Below are 18,377 nucleotides of genomic sequence, written 5' to 3'. Positions count from 1 at the left end.
TTTGTATAAAATTGTGCCTGTAAATACTTTTTTTCGGTTTGTAGCTAGCCGGTCACCTGACCTCCGGCTGCTCTGCTCCCCCCATCTAAGTGCTACAGTGGGAATGGCAGAGATCCCCCTCTGACATCAGCCAGGAGGGCAGTTGACCACGGTGCTGTCTGCTCAGCCCCTCCCGCTGTAGCCCTTAGATCGGGGGTGGAGAGCTGCTGGGGGTCAAGTGACTGGCAGAAACTAACTGGAATAAGGTATTTACAGGCACAATTTATGAAAACATGTACACAGTGTAGTATGTCTTAGTAGCTGGCAGTAAAGTTAAAGATTACAGCCAGACCCTCTGTTCTACTAATAGTGGCAGGAGGGGAGGGGCGGGGAAGAGTTGAGCTCACACACACAGGCGAGGGATGAGATGAAGAGCAGCAGGATGACGCAGCACGGAACCTGACCACAATAACATGGATAAACAGCCATGATTACCATGGTCAGCACATTAAGGGGGGCACAGGAATAGGCAGGATCAACCGGGTGTTTTACAGCATTGAAAGGGCCAGATTAGATGACTGTGCTGTTTAACCTGCTATAAGGGAACAGGATCTCCTTTTTATTTTTTTTAGGGTTACAACCTCTTTAATGAGTGAAACGGCTGCCTGACAGTGTTTATTCCAGTGTTTTTTTTAATCAACAGCCCTGGGTAAATAACCGCCCATCACCGTTTTTAAATGTACAGCGGAACAAAAGTGATTAACAGGTCAGCAGCCCTCATATTTGTTTCCAGACAGAAATAACCAAAATCCAAAATAACTGCACAGAATTAATTTAATTACCATGAGACGTATTGGTCGTTCTTCATCAACATCTATGGGGACATTGGTGCTCTGAATCCAAGTGTTGGTGCACAGATGTCTTAATCTCACAAACGAGTTCCTAAAAAATTATTCAAACAGTTAAACTCAATCTAGAAACAAAAAATTATTAGACCGAGATCTTTTTCTTTGAAATTTGATTATTTTTCTAACACTCAGCATGCACATGCATATAATATGACTGACTAAATTTTGCCATACATGGTTCTGCTGGCTGAGTGAAAAAACCTGAACTGATTCCCCCATCAAAACATTCAAGGTTAATGAAGGAATCTTCCCTGCTGTATTTGTAGTCTAAGGCTGCGTTCACACCAATGCCAATTCGCATGACAGAGGAGTGTGACCGGTTCTCAATGAAGCTGGTTCACACAGCTCCAGGGTGGCCGCGGTCTGCATTGGAAAAGGGTCCTGTGCATCTTTGGCTCCACTTTAGGTCCGAATTCAGGAAAAAATTCTGACCTGATTTTCACCTGAATCGGTGTACAGGGACACACTGGACCCCCTGCTTGTGACCCGCAGCAACATCAGTGTGAACCCACTCTAATAGTGGGACTCCCCTGCCAAATATACTGATCAGCCCTGCAGCCAATTGGCAGCATGCGCTGATCAAAGCATAATTTTTCATCAAGCTGGTTCATGAGAAGTCAATTGTTAGATGGATGAATTGAGTGAAGTGAAGAATTTCAACTCCTCTAGTAAATCAACCTCAATAAATGCATCTCTTAAAAGAGAATACATAGTGACATTGCACTTGCATTTCCTACCCATCTCATTTTTCATGGTAGGATCAAAAATAATACTTAGGATACAAACTGAAAATATTTCGTTGATCTATAGGCATAGGATCATCAGCAATATTGATTTTGTACCCACCAAACAATAACATTTTACATATGCAAACGAACTTCAGGAGTTTTTCTGTACACTGGATAAAAGTGGCTAAAGGAAGAGTTGAATACATAGCTTTAAATGATAAAAATGCTGCTCGTAATTCATTTTTCTGAAATCTTTTGAAACTATATTAGAAACAAAAGTTCGTTCAAGCAATCTGACCAAAAAAATGAAATGTTTTGAGTAAATGAACACTTGTGATATTAAAACCTTTGTTAAAAAAAAAAAAACAGCTACACCATGCAGCATCCTAAAACAACCAATCAGAAATCTGAATTTATTTGTCTAAAGGTCATATGCACAGAGATCCTACTTAGATCTGACAAATCAGTTGTTTAGGTAGAACGTTGTACTATATACTAAAAAGCATGCAAATACGTACACATTCATAGCAAGCAGTACATATCATTTAAAACAAGCCCTCCCTGACTTATGTAGTTTTAAGTACTAGGAAATAACTCATTTGCACTTTTACTTTTTCCTCTAGATCTCTGCCCCCAACCTTTCCCAAAGGTGAGAGCAAGTGCACAGGAACAGGGTGGAGAAAAGTCTGACTACACACTGCTTTTACTGTGAGTTTTAACGATGAAATGTTCCACAGTGGCTCTAACTACAGAGGTCAGTGAGGGCTTATTTTAATGTTTATTTACTGCTTGTTAAGAATATGTAAATATTTGAATGTTCATAGCCTGGCCACAGTTCTACTTTTAGTAGAATGTAGAATCCGATTGCAACACGTGACCAGCTTTACAGCTAAAAGCTCTTTACGTTTTTGTTGATTTGAGCTTACTGTCTCACCTGCCTTTACACGCACATGAACTTTAATGGCATCCCAGTCTTAGTCTGTAAGGCTCAATATTGAGTTGGCCCACCCTTTGCAGCTATACCAGATTTAACTCTTATGGGAAGGCTATCCACAAGGCTTAGGAGTGTGTCTATGGGAATGTTTGACCATTTTTCCAGGAACACATTTGTGAGGTCAGGCACTGATGTTGGACGAGAAGGCCTGGCTTGCAGTCTCTGCTCTAATTCATCCCAAAGGTGTTCTATCAGGTGCAGGCCAGTCAAGCTCCTCCACCCCAAAACCATGTCTTTATGGATCTTGCTTTGTTCACTGGTCCAAATCATTTGGTGGAGGAAGGAAGGATTATGGAGTGGGGTTGTTTTTCAGGGGTTGGGTTTGGCTCCTTAGTTCCAGTGAAGGGAAATCTTAAGGCTTCAAAATATCAAGACATTTTTTTCTACAATTTAATGCTCCAAACTTTTTGGGAATAGCTTGGGGATGGCCCCTTCCTTTTCCAACATGATTGCACACCAGTGCACAAAGCAAGGGCCATAAAGACAAGAATGAGCGAGTTTGGGGTGGAGGAACTTAACTGGCCTGCATAGAGTGCTGACCTCAAACCAACAGAACATCTTTAGGATGAATTTTAGAGGAGATTGCGAGTCAGGCCTTCTCAACCAACATCAATGCCTGAAAACTCAATATTGAACCCTGCAAACTAAGACTGGGATGCCATTAAAGTTCATGTGAGTGTAAGGGCAGGCATCCCAATACTTTTGACATTAAAGTGTATATTCCTGAAAGCCACCACAGTGATAAACCCACTTTGCGTGCACCAAATGCCTTTGCAAACTCAGTTTTTACCATATAAAATTAGCAAAATGTTCAAATATATATCTTATATTATTTAAATTTGAACTCCAGGATAACAGTGACTGAGAAGCAGTGAGGTACAGGGGGCCTTGAGACAACAGGTCTGGCTTGTTTGGGACAAGCTAGGAGTTGTCTCCCAAAAGTTTGAGTATGTCTGTGTACCAGGTTCCTCTGGGCTGAGTTTCTTTTATTCCTCTATTTTGTGGACCAGCCGAGGATGAAACCACAGGAAAGGCAAATATTAGCCTGAAAGGAGTCTAGGGAGTTACAGTGCTGGAGGATCCTTAGTCCTGGCCACAAACAGGGGTAACTTGTTGAACTTAGAGGCCAGGATGTCCACATCTGGAGTCACCCATTTCTTACATAGGAGAATGATAAAGCTAAGAGGAATGGACCATTTCCCATGGTTCAGGTGGTGGCGACTGAGGTATCTGCCTTCCAATTGTCCAACCCCAGAATGTAAACAAGAAAAAATTTCTGGGCAAAGCTTTTCCGCCAAGGAGATGATCTGACTTGCTTCCTTCAAGGTTGCCTGACTCTTGGTTCACCTCTACTGATTTAGGCCAATACTGCACTAACTACCATGCCACTGTCTGATTGCAACCTAATTGGGTGTCCCTGGAAAAGGGGGTTACAGTGGTATAGAACCTGGCATATATTGTTAGAGTGAAAAAAAAGGGCTTTCCCATTTCCAGTGATAGACTTGCAATCCACCAAACTAGGGAGTTGCTTGAATGAGTAGAAAGAATTATAAGGATATCAAGAGATGTTTGTTGCAGGCCAATGGAATGTTGTGCTGGAGAGGCCCTGAGTGGAACTAAGTGAAGGGAATAGCCTCAAATGAATTATAGGACTCTCACTAGGGGATGTCTTTGGATCTTAACTTCTGAGACCTTAGAGAGAGAACTATGTTTTCAGGAAGGAAATGTTTTACCTGGGCCTAGGGTAGGGTCTAAGTATTCCAGATGAAGGCAGACTTTTGCAAGTTGATTACCCAATCAAAAGTCTTGAGTAATTGAAATTGTCCTTTAGACATTTTCAGAGAGTTCTGAAGGAGATAAGTCCTTTGATAAACACTGATCTAGATAACCTTTTTTCTAATTTTTTTTCACTCAAGGCACCATTTAAAACTATGCATCTCAAGTCACCTCATTCTAAAATGTAAAAAAAAAAACTAAGCTAATAGTTTTTTACATATTGCAGAAGCATCCCTACATGTGAACCACCCAGAATTAGAGGGGATGTATTCTTTCAAAGCAAATACACTCTCACACACTGCTACTGACTAGTAACACAGCGTTTTTACTCTAATTTTCCTCATTTTCTTTCACCCCACTCAGCTAATGTCACCCCAGCGCTGACAAAGTGGGGTAGGGAAATCAAACAAGGATGCTGTGCAAGTGCCCCATGTCCTTATCAACAAATGACATCAACAGTTGTTAGGACACTAGTGGCTGGCCTCAGGGCCGCTGATAGGGCAGTACAACCAGCCCTGTTGTACCGGGCCTGGCCAGCAGGGGGGGCCCGAGCAGCTTTTAACTTCTAGCTAAAAAAAAAAAAAAAAAAACGAAATAACTATATTAACCTGCACCCACTTGATTACTAACATATATAAGGAATATATATTCATTTCCTGGGCCCCATCAGGTTACCAGAGGGGCCCAGGAGGTGAAAGCAGAAGAGGGACTTTTTTTCTATTTTCTTGTGCAGGGATACAATGCTGTGCCGCATGCTGTTCTCAGTATACCTGCACAAACTAAAGTTCTTCCTGCTCACTGTATGCCTCTCCGGCGGATGGATATTACTGTTATACGGCTCCCTTCATCCAGTAAGTGCTGCAGCTTGAGGGACTTATCACTGGGACGGCTGAGACAGGCAGAGCAGCAGGAGTAATCTGGACAATGGCAGTGGTGCACAGGCAAGCAGTCCCCTGCACACACACACACACACTGACAGGTCACACTATTGTAGCATGTGCAGTCCCTAGACTCTGTGTGCTCATGGTTATTATCATTATGATGATCAGGGCACAGCAGGTGCTGTATGGCTCTGTCAGTGTAACATGACTGTGTGGTGCTGACTTTCCTGATATATGGCTGTACTGTGTGTTACAGACTATAACTCAGCACAGCCATAACAAAGTCAGCATCACACAGTCATGTTACACTGACAGAGCCACACAGCACCTGCTGTGCTCTGATCATCATAATGATAATGACCATGAGCACATAGTGAGATGCTACTTTTACACATGTGATGGGGGAAGGGACAGTAAAAATACATAGCCAAGCTGCATTTTTACCACCCCCAAACCACTCTCCTTTCATAACGTTTCACCCAAGCTTTGCAATTAGGTCCTTTTTCATGCAGACCTGATTGAAAGCTCCGTATGAAGACACAAACTGAATGGGCACAGATGTCAAAACACTGACATCTCTCCCATTCAGATGCAGTTATGATTGGTGGGGCGCTGTAAATGTTAAATGTTCCTGCTCCTGCCTCCTGCCCTGACAGCGTGGAGGCAGGGGTGGGGTTATGGGCGGAGCCAGGATGGGTTGTGGGCGGGGTCAATGGGGCCCCGTCAGGTAGGCTGTATGGGGCCCCATGATTTCTAACAGCGGCCCTGGCTGGCCTGCACAGTACCCAAGGTTGTAATGTTGCACAATGAAACCCTCCGGCTTTGTGAAACAAAAAAGCAGGTTTAATCCAACCGCTGGCTTGTACACTATTTTCGGACAATTTTTAGGCATTTTATCAATGCACCCCTGAGGAATCCAGAAGGCACCCTGGTTGAAAAAGGCTGGCCTAGATAAACTGTGATCTGGATGCCATGAGTTCTTAAGAGGGCAAGTAGAGGGTGCAAGCATCTTTGTGAATACTCTGGGTGCTGAGGATAGGCCAAAGATGGCACTGAGACTAATGGGTTACACTGAAAGTGCTTAAGTGGGTAAATAGGAATATGGAGGTGGCATCTTGAATGTCTACTGATGCCAAGTATGCCCCTTGTCTCAGAGAGGCAATACCTGGCCTTGTGGATTCCACTCAAAACTTGTGAACACAAAGGTACTTTGGTCTAGGATGAATATGTCTGTAGGGTTTTGGTATTGTGAACATATTTAAATAGAAGTCTTTGAACCCATCCTTTATAGGAACGGTAAAAAACACTCCCTGGGACAAGAGATGGTTCAGAGCAGTTTAAATCTGAAACTCTATTATGTACCGCTTTGAAAGCTTAAAACCACCATCTGAACGCATGTATTTGAAATTGTGTGCAAACGAAACCCCTTCTTTTTAGCGTGAACTGTTAGACAGGGTCAATTCAGTTTGTTGCAGGCTGGTTGGTAAGTGAGATGGGAATTTTTGTTTGTAGTTTTTTGACGTTTTCCATAGCCACAGTAAAATGTCTGTTTAAGACTGAGATAGCAGAGGATACCACGGGAAGAGTTCACTTTTAAGTGAATAATTCCACTGGATATAGCTTGGCAATAACTCTTTGAGGGGTGAAAACCTTTTCAGGAAAAATCGAATCATCATAAATTGCCTGTTCTATTGGTTCATGAATAAGAACTTTTTTTTTTTAGACTTTACAGGTCTCCTAATACCCAGAGGGGCCCGGTAAGACTAAGAAGAACCAAGTGTGACTATACTGTACAGAGACTTTTGCACACAACAGAACCGAGCATATCTACACTGGCAAGTAAAGTGCACGAGCATGTAGCATCATGTGTATGGGAGGCTGGTGGTCAGAAATCTTCTTCAGCCTCCTCTAACATCACTTCTTAGTCTTCTTCAAAGTTTTCTATGTCATGAAAAGTAGTTCCTCTTCCAATTCAGATAGAGAAGGTGTGGATGATGAAGTGCTTTTGGGTTCTGGAGAGTGATGGCTGAATTAAGGCAACTAGTTTTGCTAGGAATTCTGACATATTTACAGAGAAATCCACCTTCCTCTGTTGCATGCCTGAGATAGAACTAGGATTAGAGTCCCTTGCGCCTGGTTTTCACCATTGCTATCAGTACGGGTATTTACTTGTGGGGTACCTATAGAATAGGGCCCAGAAATGGAATTAGCGTGTCCAGGGAAGTATACACTGCCACCAAGATGGGTGTACCAATCCGGATGCACTGCTTCTACTGTTATAGTAGAAGACAATGAAGAGCTGACTGAAGAATTTCTAAGTAAATAAGAACTAGGTTTATCACCTAAAGCAGGGGTCCCCAACCCCACAGGCCATGGTTCGTTACTGGTCCGTGTCCTGTTTGCAGCCACAAAGGCTGCCCCGAAAGGGGTGTGGTGGGCATGTGCCGGTTTCCCCACTCTTGAATGCGGGATGCTCCGGATTCCCCACTACTGGGGAGATGCTGCAGGAGGAGGGATACATGTAAGTGTTTTCACTGCAGAAAATCTTTACAAATTGGCCTTAAACTGATAAGCTGCATCTGGTGTATGTGCTAGCAGGCTGCAATGAGAAGCATCTAGTGGCAGGCTAATGACAAGCAACGATGTTGCCAAGTGACACGCTGCATCTCGTGGCAGGTGACAGTGGCAAGTGACAAGCTGTATCTGGTGGCAGGTGACAGTGACAAGTGACACAATGCATCTGGTGACAGATGACAGTGGCAAGTGACATGCTGCATCAGGTGGCAGGTGACAGTGGCAAGTGGCACAATGCATCTGGTGGCAGGCAATGGTGGCAAGTGACACGCTGAATCTGGTGGCAGGCAACGGTGGCAAGTGACACGCTGAATCTGGTGGCGGGCAATGGTGGCAAGTGACAAGCTGCATCTGGTTGGAGGCGACGGTGGCAAGTGACACACTCAGGTTTCCCACTGATTCTGTATTATAGTAAGTTGAAATATTTAATTTAGAAGTTTCACATATCTCACATATAAATATTTTTTTCTGCCATTATTCATGATCTTGGTACCTGGGAACATATGAATCTGTCTTCTGCAAAGTGGTAGGATCCAGTTCAAAAAGAGATGCTATGTCATTCCCATGTGGTACAGCTACAAGGCGATACTTGATCTTCTCCCCTGCGTTTCTACGGTTAGGGCGTGTGTTTGCTACCTGAGAGAAGATCGGTGGTCAATGAAGAGGTGGGAGATGCTGAAAATTAAGAAAGGAAGGCAGAAACAAGAAGAGAAGAAGAAATGTGAGAAACGTATAGTGATAGTAGAAGGACACTGGGGCTAGTTCATAAAACAGGGTTGTTGTTCATAACCAATCTTTTTTGAGCTTTTGTACATGAGTGCCATATCAGGAAACTGTGAGCCTACACTATGGGCTGCAGAAAAACAGTTTTCCCTGAATGGGTCATAGGCACATACTCAGCAAAAGTCTGGGTCCTTACTGTGTTAAAATAAATGTCATGTTGATGCCAGAGTCATTTCAACAGCTCCTCCAGGTGGACCCTCAGAGCCTGACATTGCCAGTCTTGTATCATCCTGGATGAACAGTAGTGCTCATGTGTATAGGCCCATAAGCTTTCATGCTCTACCCTTCAGTAGAAAAGGTTAAACGGGGACCCTTTTAGGCTGCTATGGACAGTTATAAATTAACTTCACTGCCTGAATAGTAAAAGGATACAGATAGAAGTGTGGGAAGCGTTCTTGGAAAGGGAGAAGTAAAAAGACAAATGAAAGAGCAAAAAAGCACAGCAGAGACAATACAAATATGAATTGAGTGTAATACTAAACAATGTCACGGTTAAAAAATAGAAATCACAACCTAGAGCAGAAAGAATGAAAAAAAACAAAAAATAAAACCTAATTTGAGAGGAACAAAGGGCAATTTACTGAACGCACAAGTTCTCTAGGCACACAGCGATTTTGCAATCCCATTTGTTTTACAAAGCAGGCACAATTTTAGAGTGTGCACTGTGGTAAAATTAGCACTAAGCAAATAGACAGAAGCACTGGGTATGAACTAGAGAAATTTAATTAACCATCATCTGGGAGCTGAGCTAGATTTGTAATTTTAGAACTGTAGGCTTTGTTCATTTGCAGCTATTAGGCCAATCTAGCAAGTGACTATTTCAATTCTCTATACATTGTCCCAATTCTTTTTACATAAAGTTAATCTTCATGCCATTTTTATTCTGCATGTCATACAGATTCATAAGCATGCTTTAACATATTTTGGTTGTTTGAGCGCTCAAGGCAGGTTCTGTCACACTCTGGCATGTGTAATGCAGTGCAAAGAACATTGATAAGGTGCAAAGGGCTGTCATCCAAATCAGCCAATCAGATTTCACCTTTCATTAGTTCAAAACATTTGTGATTGTTGGTTACTGTGTTTTGACCACTACTCTTTGCCATGAGACAAAACATTGTGAATTTACCATGACATGTACATTCAACCTCTTAGCACACATTTTATAAACATACATTTACATAAACTTACTGCGTAGGATGCTCCAGATTTAGACTCGGGGGCATCTCCTTTGTAAGTTGGGTTTTCCTGCAATATTCAAAGCACAAAATAAAACATCCTAACCAAGGATTAAATAAATACATATATTACCAGTGTACTAAAATATTTACAATTCAAAGCTCAGTTATAGACAGACTCTTTTTCAAAGTATGCACCTTTTCTTTTCCTTTTTTAAAATTATACACAAAGGAGATTTTCACTAGTCTGTATACACGCCCACATGTGTGATGTCAATATCATGTGACCTGGCTAGCTCTGATCAACAAGTAAATGTTCTCTCCAGCATAAAAGACAACTGAGCATGTGCAGGTCAGCTACTCTGCCTGTATTAGCTGGCCTTCCACCGATAGACAGTGCAGGAGGGGGAGGATCTGTGCATACAGGATAAAAACAGCCTTTTTAAACAATGCAGAGGATTAACCCCTTAAATTCCACAGTGAGTATAACAATCATACTATGCTGCATATATAGACTGATTTTACTGGTGTGGGTTTAGTAACACTTTAATTATAACCACACAGGGAATAAAGGGATCCACGACTCTTACCTTTAGGTTAACATTTCAAAATGTATTTTTCGTAACAAATTTGTAGACTGCTGAATGCTACGGCAGATTATTTTTTGCCAATATGTCTATAAACTGTATTTACTTTCTTGTTCGTTCTTTTAAGCCTATTTACCTTTACTATATCATATGACTGAAGCCAATATGGTTTTAAATACCTAAACCTCAAGTAGGCGCAGTACAACACATATAAAATAAGCTCAGTACTACGTATATACTAGTCTTGTACACTTGCTCCTCTAGTCACTATATTGCTGTGTCTATAGATGAAAAACTTTACATGAATGTTTATACCTAAAGTGTTTTTTACCCCAACACTGATACAATGCTGCATATTTGTCACACTTAAATAAATTACTCAGATCAAACAAATTGTATTATTACACAAAGATAACCCGAGTAAATACAGAATCTAGTTTTTAAATGATGGTTTCATTTATTAAGGTAAAAAAGCTGTCCAAACCTGCCTGGCTTTATGTGAAAAAGTAATTGCCCCCCAAACCTAATAACTGGTTGTACCACCCTTGATGGCAACAACTGCAATCAAGCATTTGCAATAACCGGCAATGAGTCTTTCACATTGCTGTGGAGCAATTTTGGCCCTCTCTTCTTTGCAGAATTATTTTAATTTAGCCACATTGGAGGGTTTTCCAGCATGAAAGGCCTGTGTAAGGTCATGATACAGCATCCCAATTGGATTTACCTCTGGGCTTTGACTAGGCCATTCCAAAACCTAAATTTTGCTTTGTTTGAACCATTTGGAGGTGGACTTGCTTTTGTGTTTCGGATCATTGTCCTACTGCATAACTCAAGTGCACTTGAGCTTGAGGTCATGAACTGATGGCTGGATATTCTCTTTTAGGATTTTCTGGTAGAACTCAGAATTCATGGTTCCATAAATTATGGTAAGTCGCCCTGGTCCTGAAGCTGCAAAGCAGCCCCAGACCATCACCATGTCTGACTGTTGGTATGATGTTCTTGTTATGAAATACTGTATTCGCTTTATGCCAGATGTAACGGGACGCACACCTTCCAAAAAGTTAAATTTTTGTCTCATCCGTCCACACAATTTTTGCCTAAAAGTCTTGGGGATAATCAAGATGTTTTTGGTAAATTTGAGATGAGCCTTTGTGTTCTTTTTGGTCAGCAGTGGCTCTGGCCTTGGAACTCTCCCATGGGTGCCATTTCTGCTTCATCTCTTTCTTATTGTTGAATTCGTGAACACTGATCTTACCTGAAGCAAGTGAGGCCTGCAGTTCTTTAGATGTTGTTCTGGGTTATTTTATGACCTCCTGGACGAGTTGTCGTCATGCTTTTGGAGTCATTTTTGTAGGCTGGCCACTCCTGGGAAGGTTCACCACTGTTTCAAGTTATCTCCATTTGTGGATAATAGCTCTCCTCATGGTTCACTGGAGTTCCAAAGCCTTAGAAATGGCTTTGAAACCCTACCTAGGCCAATACATGTTTTTATATTGTGGCATGATTTGTGGCCTTTAAAAAGCTCTGGTGCAACGAATTACGGTACCTTCAGAAGTCACATAATTAGTGAGATCATGTCCACCTGTGTGCAATCTGTCATTACATATACACACCTTTTTGAAAGGTCCCAGAGGCTGCAACACCTAAGCAAGAGGCACCACTAACCAAACACTGCCACGAAGATCAAGGAACTCGCCAAACAAGTAAGGGACAATGTTGTTGAGAAGTACAAGTCAGGGTTAGGTTATAAAAAAAAAAAAAAATATCCAAATCTTTGATGATCCCTAAGAGCACCATCAAATCTATCATAACCAAGTGCAAAGAACATGGCTCAACAGCAAACCTGCCAAGAGACGGCCGCACACAGAAACTCACAGACCGGGCAAGGAGGGCATTAATCAGAGAGGCAGCACACCTAAGGTAACCCTGAAGGCAATGCAGAGTTCCACAGCAGAGACTGGAGTATCTGTAAATAGGACGACAATAAGCCATATGATCCATAGAGTTGGGCTTTATGGCAGAGTGGCAAGACTCAGCAAAAAACAAAATGGCACATTTTGAGTTTGCGAAAAAAGACATGTGGGAAACTCCCAAAATGTATGGAGGAAGGTGCTCTGGTCTGATGAGACAAAAATTTTACTTTTTGACCATCAAAGAAAACGCTATGTCCGGCGCAAACCCAACACATCACATCACCCAAAGAACACCATCCCCACAGTGAAACATGGTGGTGGCAGCATCATGCTGTGAGGACGTTTTTCAGCAGTCAGGACTGGGAAACTGGTCAGAGTTGAGGGAAAGATGGATGGTGCTAAATACAGGGATAATCTTGAGCAAAACCTGTACCACTCTTTATGTGATTTGAGGCTAGGACGAAGGTTCACCTTCCAGCAGGACAATGACCCCAAACACACTGCTAAAGCAATACTTGAGTGGTTAAGGGGAAATATGTAAATGTGTTGGAATGGCCTAGTCAAAGCCCAGACCTCAATCCAATAGAAATCTGTGGTCAGACTTAAAGATTGCTGTTCACAATAATGAACCATCCAACTTGAAGGAGCTGGAGCAGTTTTGCAAGGAGGAATGGGCAAAAATCCCAGTGGCAAGCTCATAGAGACTTATCCAAAGCGACTTGGAGCTATGGTAGCCACAAAGGTGGCTCTATAAAGAATTGACTTTAGGGAGGTGAATAGTTATACACATTTACTTTTTCTGTAATTTTGTCCTATTTGTTGTTTGCTTCACAATAAAAAAAAAGTTACATTCCTGGAATGCTGGGATTGCTAACTATCACATTTGCTTATGTCCTCACCCAAACTGTCAAACCATCAAATGGTTGGTGTCATAACTGATCACATGTGCAGCACCATGGCAGTTGTAGATCAAACAGAAGCAGCTTCCTTGGCTGTAAAGGGTAAGAGGGCTTAATTCTGCTTGAAGACTGTCTGACTAAAGTTCTGCTTTATGTATATGCTTTGTGGAGGCTGGCATTAAAGTGAAACTGTTGCTTTGCTAAGCATGGGCAAAGTACAGGTTCACTTTAAGGTGGATGAGTCAATTCACGCTAGTGTGATGACCGTTTTTTTGGCACTGTAAAATGTCAGTAACTGCTAGTGAAAATAGAAAACAATTGTTTTCTGTGTGTCCTATTTGCACTGAAACATAGCACAGTACTGATATGCTGTATTTTATCGCAGCGCTCTGGACAGCTTTGCATGTCAGTGTACAGCAGTGCATGAATGAAGTGTCACTTTTGTATACTTCAAATAAAGTTGATTGTTAAAAAAAAAGGAGCTGTGTGATGCGCTGAATCGCCCACTACCACCTGCTCACTGCAGCTGGAATGGACAGCTGGTGGATAGTAAACTGCTGCAGTTTAGGCCGCGTACACACGCGCGGACTGTTGGCCCAACTTTGTCCGTCCAACAGTTTGAGCGAACAGTCCGCTCAAACTTAGCATGGACGGACATGGCCACACACGGCGAACGAACAGTTTGCTGAAACCGTGCGCGATGACGTGAACGGCACGTACGACGGGACGCAAAATACGACGTCCTATACACTGCATTATAACTTTCGGCTTGAAAATCCTTTCTGAGCATGCGCGGAACTTAGTTTGACGAACAAGCCTACACACGGGCGGACTGTTCGTTGAAACAAGGTTTCAGCGGACAGTTTTTCGGAATTTCCGTAAAACCTTGTCCGTCCAACTGTCCGCTGAAACTGTCCGCTGAAAGCCCACACACGAGCGGACTGTCCGCCCAAACACTGTTCAGCGGACAAGGTTGGGCCAACAGTCCGCGCGTGTGTACGCGGCCTTATTGTGCAGGCGTAAATGACATGGGAGTGGGCCCTAAGGGTATGTTACAATGCAGTGGCTGCTGTGTGGTATGGTCTGGCAAGATCAGCACAGTGCTGATGAAGCAATCTTAGCGCATCAACTGTTAATTATTTTTTAAAACAAACATTATTGAAATGTCACAGAAACATTTCATAAAGTTGAACTGGCTGCTGAGTGGTGCTAGGCGGTGGATTGCCTAACACTGCTCTGAAAAAAAAGTATTGTATGCAGCTGCACCCCACCACAGTGGTGTGAACAGGCAGATAATGCGGTGGGAGTGCACTGGATTAGACGCACAACGCAGTCCCACCACATTTGGTGTGAGTGTGATTATATTAAATTGATAAAAAAAAATCTTGCTTTACCAATATTCAGTCAGCCACTAGGTTTATTAGTGGAAGCTACAAAGCCCAGAGGTAATTCCATTTCAACCAACTGGGCAACATAAACTGAAGGCAGATATTCTATAAACAGAATTATACCAATAACAGCACAATGATAAAACTACAAAACAGCTACAAGTCATAAATCACATGCTGACAAAAACACATTTAGAAGTTCTTACTGAAAATGAGACCTGCTACACACAGACACTGTAAATACTTATTGATTCATTGTGACTATGGGAGTTTAACACAAAAAAAGAAGTGGAAAAAAGAGACCAGCAGGCTCTGCCAGTGAAGAAAATGAGGATGCTAACACATTCTTTTACAAAGCCTTAGGAAACGTCTGAAAGTGCAGTGTGCTTTGCTTAATGTGCCTTTTTTTCAGTTGTGCTACTTACTGCAAGATCAGCTATGAAAGACTTTTACACTTGTTTCGGTATTTTTTTTGTATTTTGACACTACTATATTTAACTTACAACTATTTATCTGAAAAAAAAAAAATAGGCAAACATTGTACCTATTACTGACGAAAGCACAATTCTGTTTTCCTGTTTGAAAAGGATATAGCTGTTACCACGTCCAATACTTGAAATTAAAGCAAGTTAAAATAACATTGCTTATGCAACTCTATTATTAGCTTTTTATATTACAAGTGATGTAGCAATAATCCCAGTAAACATGATTTACTACTAATCACAGAACACCTCCCAACAATCCTCAAGTTTAAATTTGACCTTTCTGTAATTGTACATGTCTGTATTAATACATTTCTAAAATTAGCTGCTTAACACAGACATATCCAAAATGCAATAACAGTGCAAAAAAAAAATAGGTTCTCAAGTATGTAAACCCAACATTTCATTTTCCTAATATGTGCCTGCTGTGCCATGTACTTATATTAAAGTGGTTGTAAACCCTTACAAACCACTTTGTCCTACAGGTAAGCCTAGATTAAGGCTTACCTGTAGGTCCAAGAAATATCTCCTAAACCTATACGGTTTAGGAGATATTTATAAAAAGACAGGCACCGCTGTCTACGGCGCATGCGCCATAGACATCGGCGCGCAGGTGCACCGAGCACGCCACAGATCACTGCGATATGCCGCTCGTTTTGGCTCCGATGTGCATGCGTGGGAGTGACGTCATTGCGGCTCCGGCGAATCACAGCACCGGAGCAGCGAGACCCAGAAGTCACTCCGGGATACATGGCAGCGGCGAAGATGAAGACGGAGGACCGCTTCGGGGGCTTCGTTCTCAGGTAAGTTATTCATAATGAGCTAGTATGCTATGCATACTAGCTCATTATGCCTTTGCCTTGCGGGTTGCATTTATTTTTATTTTTTTTAAATAGCCCATACTTCCTCTTTAAAATTTATTCTGTTCTCTTTGTATTGCTTCCCTTGTGTGAAATCCCTGCCAGTCACGCTGCTTTCCTATTAAAAGCTGACCACACAGGTGAACAGGTAAACAGGGGAACATACCATAGTCGGTTCTCTAGCTATGCTGGGAACTCAGTGTGCTCTCTTCCAATGATCAGATTTGCTTTGCCCCCCGCACAGTTATTCACTGGGAAGCTCAGTATCTGCCCCCCAGCAGAATTCTCACAGAGGAATGTGAACACTTAAATAAAAATAAACATCTTTTCTCCCTTTTTTATATTTTTTATATCTATATACAAATGTTTTTCCTTTCATTTCTATTTTAAACTGAATGGGTTGCTTTACAAGGTGAGGTTTTACAACCACTTAAAAGAGCAACTGCATTTTTGTTTAGAGAATAAAATATCATATACAGGGTATAATTGCTACACAAGCCTTGCAAATGTAGTGTAAAATAGATTCCTATTTCAACCTGCACCCAGATATGATTATCTAAAACCATTTCCCAAAACATGCCTCTATGAAATAGGTCCAAAGTATGTGTAAACCCAACACTATGAAAGGTCATTCATGCGCTGGTGGTTTTTCCTCCTTGAGTGCAAACACGTAACCCCTTAAAGGAGAAGTCCAGCCTGAGCTTTTTAGGCTGGGCTTCTCCTATGGTTCACAGGAGTGCAATTCATTTTGCACTCCTGTGACCCGTTTTCAGCGGAGAGCGGTCTGAAGTCGGCTCTCCGCTGACGTCACTGCTATCATCCTGTATTCCAAAGTCTGGATCTGCTAGCTGTCTTAACTGATGGCAATAAGCTCTGAGACGCTGAGATGGCCGCTCCCTGCCCCTCCACAGCTCAGCACTGCAATGAGCGTGGAGGATCAGAGCAGGAGAGATGCTGAATGACAGGCAGCTTCCCCCCGCTCAGGGAGGGGAGAGAATGGAGCCATCAGTTCAAAGTGCAGAGACAACGGAGGACAGCTGCAGCATCGGTTTGATTCCGCATCCACCTAGGTAATTCTGAATATACATAAAAAAATATATACTTCTCTTTTAACTTAAGAAGCTAATTTTACGTTTTTTTCATTACATGTACCAGAGAGATTCTCCTAGTGCAGTATTTATCGGTAATATGTGAACACATAAAAATCAAATCAATACCACTCATATTTTACAGTGCCCCCGATTGGCACCAATATATGACAACATCTGTATATAATTACTGCTCAGCCACTCCGATACCCAGAAACGGCATGAGTTCCAAAACTCAGAAGTCGGCCCTGGAAGTGACATCACAACAGGAACAGGAAGCCCCCTAAGGATGTCGCAGCGTCGAAATGCATTGAGATGAGACTACAGATCTCACTTCCGGTCTTCAAGTGATGTCACTTCAGAGGCCGATTTGCGGGCTTTGGAGTGCTAAGTAGTTTTTATTTTTATTTTATTTTTATTTTGTAAATTCACAGATTACCAATAAATACTGCACTCTGATGAGAATCATGTTCTTTATATGTAATTTCTAGGTAATTAACTGTTTAATAATGAGATTATGGACATATGTAATAGGTAACAGAACACAAGATTTTCCCCACTGAGGTGACATCTCTCCACCAATTGTGGTAATTGTTATTGTATATGGGCAAGTAACTAGGATCACGGTCCAAATTCCAACCAGGACACCACCTGCCTGGAGTTTGCATGTTCTCACTGTGCCTTGCGTGGGTTTCCTCTCACACCCCGAAGACATGCTGGTAGGTAATTGTCTCCTGTCACTGTAATTGGCCTTTGTATGTGTATGTATGAATGTGAGTTAGGGACCTTAGATTGTAAGCTCCTAGGGGGCAGGGACTGACGTAAATGTGCAGTGTATATGTGAAGTACTGCATAAATTGACAGCACTATATAAGTACCTGAAATAAAAAATAAAAATAAAACACTAAGGGGCAGTGACATGCAGGGTCAGTCCAACATACTGGAAAACTTTTAAACGAGGGATTCACCACGGCTGATCATTTTCTTTCCCCAATCAAAAAAAAAGAAGATATTTGTACTATATAAACCAAAATATATGCACATCAACTAAAAAAAAAAAAAAAAAGACTCGGGTTTAAGTCCTTGAACCTGAAGCGCTGAGTTAGGTGACTGCACTGAAGAAATTTCTAGTTGTTCTTTAAAAGAAATGATGACGTAATGCCAGCCTTAGATACTGTAGCCCAACAGCAAAATATCTTGTTAAAATATAGGCAAGTATCTGCACTGATAATTGTTTACAAACTGCTGAAATGAATTTGAGTATTTCAGTATCAAATTACAAGCGTTAGACTAAGCGGCAAACCATTCACTGCTCCACCCTAATGTACAAAATTTTTATTTATTTTTGTTAATTCTTTTTAC

The 18,377-nt window shown here is 41.8% G+C and overlaps 1 protein-coding gene across 3 annotated transcripts in view; it reads right to left on the bottom strand.

Annotated features, from left to right (window-relative positions):
- ITPR3 (inositol 1,4,5-trisphosphate receptor type 3) overlaps nucleotides 1-18,377 on the bottom strand; it is a 406,280-nt gene that overhangs the window by 299,525 nt on the left and 88,378 nt on the right. For all 3 annotated transcript variants that reach the window (XM_077481406.1, XM_077481407.1, XM_077481408.1), the window contains exons 10-12: nucleotides 9,812-9,868; nucleotides 8,334-8,476; nucleotides 822-921 (exon numbers count right to left, since the gene is read on the bottom strand). In XM_077481406.1, the coding sequence (XP_077337532.1) occupies nucleotides 822-921; nucleotides 8,334-8,476; nucleotides 9,812-9,868 (300 nt within the window). The remainder of the gene's footprint in view (nucleotides 1-821; nucleotides 922-8,333; nucleotides 8,477-9,811; nucleotides 9,869-18,377) is intronic.

The sequence above is a fragment of the Lithobates pipiens genome, unplaced genomic scaffold (assembly GCF_037356315.1).
Source record: "Lithobates pipiens isolate NorthernLeopardFrog02 unplaced genomic scaffold, aLitPip1_a1.2 Scaffold_16, whole genome shotgun sequence".
Taxonomy (NCBI): Eukaryota; Metazoa; Chordata; class Amphibia; order Anura; family Ranidae; genus Lithobates; species Lithobates pipiens.
The sequence above is the reverse complement of the archived record's forward strand: the minus strand, read 5'-3'. Positions and strand labels throughout refer to the sequence as shown.